The sequence below is a fragment of the Echinops telfairi genome, unplaced genomic scaffold, assembly GCF_000313985.2.
Source record: "Echinops telfairi isolate 266 unplaced genomic scaffold, ASM31398v2 ScPeMD7_18;HRSCAF=68, whole genome shotgun sequence".
Lineage (NCBI taxonomy): Eukaryota > Metazoa > Chordata > Mammalia > Afrosoricida > Tenrecidae > Echinops > Echinops telfairi.
The window spans coordinates 30984003-30986657 of record NW_022103915.1 but is presented as its reverse complement, the minus strand read 5'-3'; the positions used below and the strand labels follow the sequence as shown (position 1 = coordinate 30986657).

The 2655-nt window shown below is 61.4% G+C and overlaps 1 protein-coding gene across 1 annotated transcript in view; it reads right to left on the bottom strand.

Annotated features, from left to right (window-relative positions):
- LTBP2 (latent transforming growth factor beta binding protein 2) overlaps positions 1-2655 on the bottom strand; it is a 108662-nt gene that overhangs the window by 2720 nt on the left and 103287 nt on the right. The window contains exons 31-34 of the mRNA XM_013003671.2: positions 2031-2159; positions 1632-1769; positions 1305-1472; positions 523-839 (exon numbers count right to left, since the gene is read on the bottom strand). Of these exons, the coding sequence (XP_012859125.1) occupies positions 523-839; positions 1305-1472; positions 1632-1769; positions 2031-2159 (752 nt within the window). The remainder of the gene's footprint in view (positions 1-522; positions 840-1304; positions 1473-1631; positions 1770-2030; positions 2160-2655) is intronic.

Below are 2655 nucleotides of genomic sequence, written 5' to 3'. Positions count from 1 at the left end.
AGGGAGTATTCGGGGGCAAGGCTATGAGAACTTCTCAGATGTAACCAGGCATCCCAAGGGAAGAGGTACCGGGCAACAAGGGACAAGTCGATGACAGAGAAGTGTGTGGCACTGCAGGTGTGGTGGGTGCCCCGAGAGGCTTCCACTTGGCCTAGACTCCCGCGCACCTGGTGCCCTTCTCTACCCGAGGTTCTCATGGGGGTGGGACTGTGGTCACTGCACAGGGGCCTGACTTCCTCATTAGAACCCCAGTCCCGAGCGCCAGGGCCATCACTTACAAACGAGTCACCACAGCGGGCCTTTAAAGTGACCAGAAATCCCAAAGCCTTACATCTTGCCCTCTGCCTCCCACCTGGAAGCCCACAGGGGCTGAGCAGGTCCCCGGTACCTCTTGGTGCCCGGCTAGTCCATCACCGGGAATCGCTAGGGCTGTCCCAGAGCGGCCCATGAGAGAGGCGCACACCTGGGTTGGTGGGTCTCTATCCCTCCCCATGACTAACGGGAGAAGGAAGTGAAAGCTACAGCACCTCTTCTAGTATGTTTACTGCAGCACACACCTGGCTGGCTGGCCACATAGCGGGGCGGGGCCTCTGGAGGCTGCAGGGGCGCCTCAAGGACAGGCGTGTGCTCCCCTGGGTCGATGGCCATGTTGGGGAAGGGTGGCTCAGGGCCGTTGTCCTCAGGGCTCAGGTAGTTGTAGAAGGGGGCCCCATCCGGGCCATAGAAGCTATAGTGTAGGTCGTCAGGCCCAGGGCTGTACTCATAGCCTGGCCGGAAGTGGACCCCGGCCTCCCGCTCCGCCTCGATCCGGGCCACGTTGCACAGCTGGGCATAGACCTCTAGTGGGAGGAGGGAGGGGGCAGAGACAGGAACTAGAGCGGTGGTTCTCAACATGTGGGTTGCCACCCCTTTGGGGGTCGAAGGACCCTTTCACAGAGCCCACCCAATTCATAACAGTAGCAAAATGACAGTGATGAAGTAGCAACGCAAATACGGTTGGGGGTCACCACCACATGAGGAACCGTCTTAACGGGTCGAGGCATTAGGAAGGTGGAGAACCACTGCTCTAGAGTCTGGCGGCCACCCTGGCCCTGGAACAGAGAGCACCGGATGCTGACTGCCAGCTGGTTAGGTTTCGAGAGAAGTGGTTCTTCCCCACGGCTCCAGCCACATCCTCCTCTTTGTCCCCCATCAAGCGGGGGGCGCAACTGGGGCCGCCACTCTGCCTGCCCCACTCCTTTCTATGTCTCCCCCTTCCAAGGTGTGCCTGACCCTACCTGTCCGGGTACCGCCTGGCGGCTCACCTGAGCTCCTAGGAGGGCACAGGGCACACTGCTGGCTCCAAGCCTCGCCGTCCTGGCAGCAGCATTCTGTGTAGGTGGTGCGGTGCCCGCGCAGGGGCTGGCTGCACACGTAATTGGTGGCTTTCTTCCAGCAGATGTCCATGTGGATGTCGTGATCCGGGAGGTCATCTGGTAGCACAGGGCACAGAGGCACGTGAGCCCCACCCCCGCCCCCCGCCCGCCCCCCCCCCACCCGCCCCCCCCCGGGCTGGACGCGCAGGGCCGGGTGCTGGCGCAGGAAGGCCCGCACGCCTGAGTCTACCACCCCTGCTGCCCTGCCTCACTCACCCAGGCTGTCGGTGCCGTTCACGCAGCGCTGCCGGCTTGGGTCCAGGACCAGCGGGGGGCTACAGAAGCAGTGGAAGGAGCCATCTGTGTTGACACACTCGCCGTCCTCACAGGCCAAGGCTTGGCATTCATCGTGATCTGCAGCGGGAGGGAGGGGCAAGGCAGGCTGGCGCAGTGCCTAGGAGACCACACACTGACAGCTGGAGAAGGGGCTTCTCCAGTGGCCTGGGAGGAACCCCCGCCCGGCTGCAGGGATGCCTTTCCAGCAGGTACCCCCCTGCATCCCGACAGCCCCAGGCTCCCCTCACCACAGGCCTGGCCGTCACCGTAGGCCTCTTTCCCAGGCAGGGGCAGGTGCTCCGGAACGTGACTGGCTGGCAGGGGCAGGGGCACGCTCACCCTCACACGTCTTGCTGGCGGCCTTGTAGCGGTAGCCGGGATCGCACAGGCACAGGTAGCCGGGCACTGTGTTGAGGCACTGGCCGTGCTGGCAGAGGTCTGGCCCGAACATCACGCACTCGTCGGCATCTGTGGAAGGCAGAGGCAACGGGAGGGGGTGCTGGGCAGCAGCAGGTGGGGGCAGTAGGGCCTGAGGACGCCGGAACCATTTCCCCTGGGTTTGCCTCTCTGCTTTGCGGTTCAAGAGTTTAATGACTTGGAGCAAGTTGCTCAAGCTCTCCTTGCCCGCTCAATGCCCCCTATAAGATGGGGTGACATCCCTCCCAGAAGGGTCACCAGGAGGAGACTAGTCAGTCAGCGGCCAGTACAGCAATGATGAAGCACACAACTTTCCTCTAGTTCTTTAACGCTTCCCCGCTCCCTCTACTATCATGACCCCAATTCTACCTTACAAGTCTGGCTAGACCAGAGCATGTACATTGGTACAGATAAGAACTGGAAACACAGGGACTTCAGACAGATAAAGCCCTCAGGACCAATAATGAGAGTAGCGATACCAGGAGGGTAAGGCAAAGTGTGGGGAGAAAGGGAGAACTGATCACAATGATCTACCTATAACCCCCTC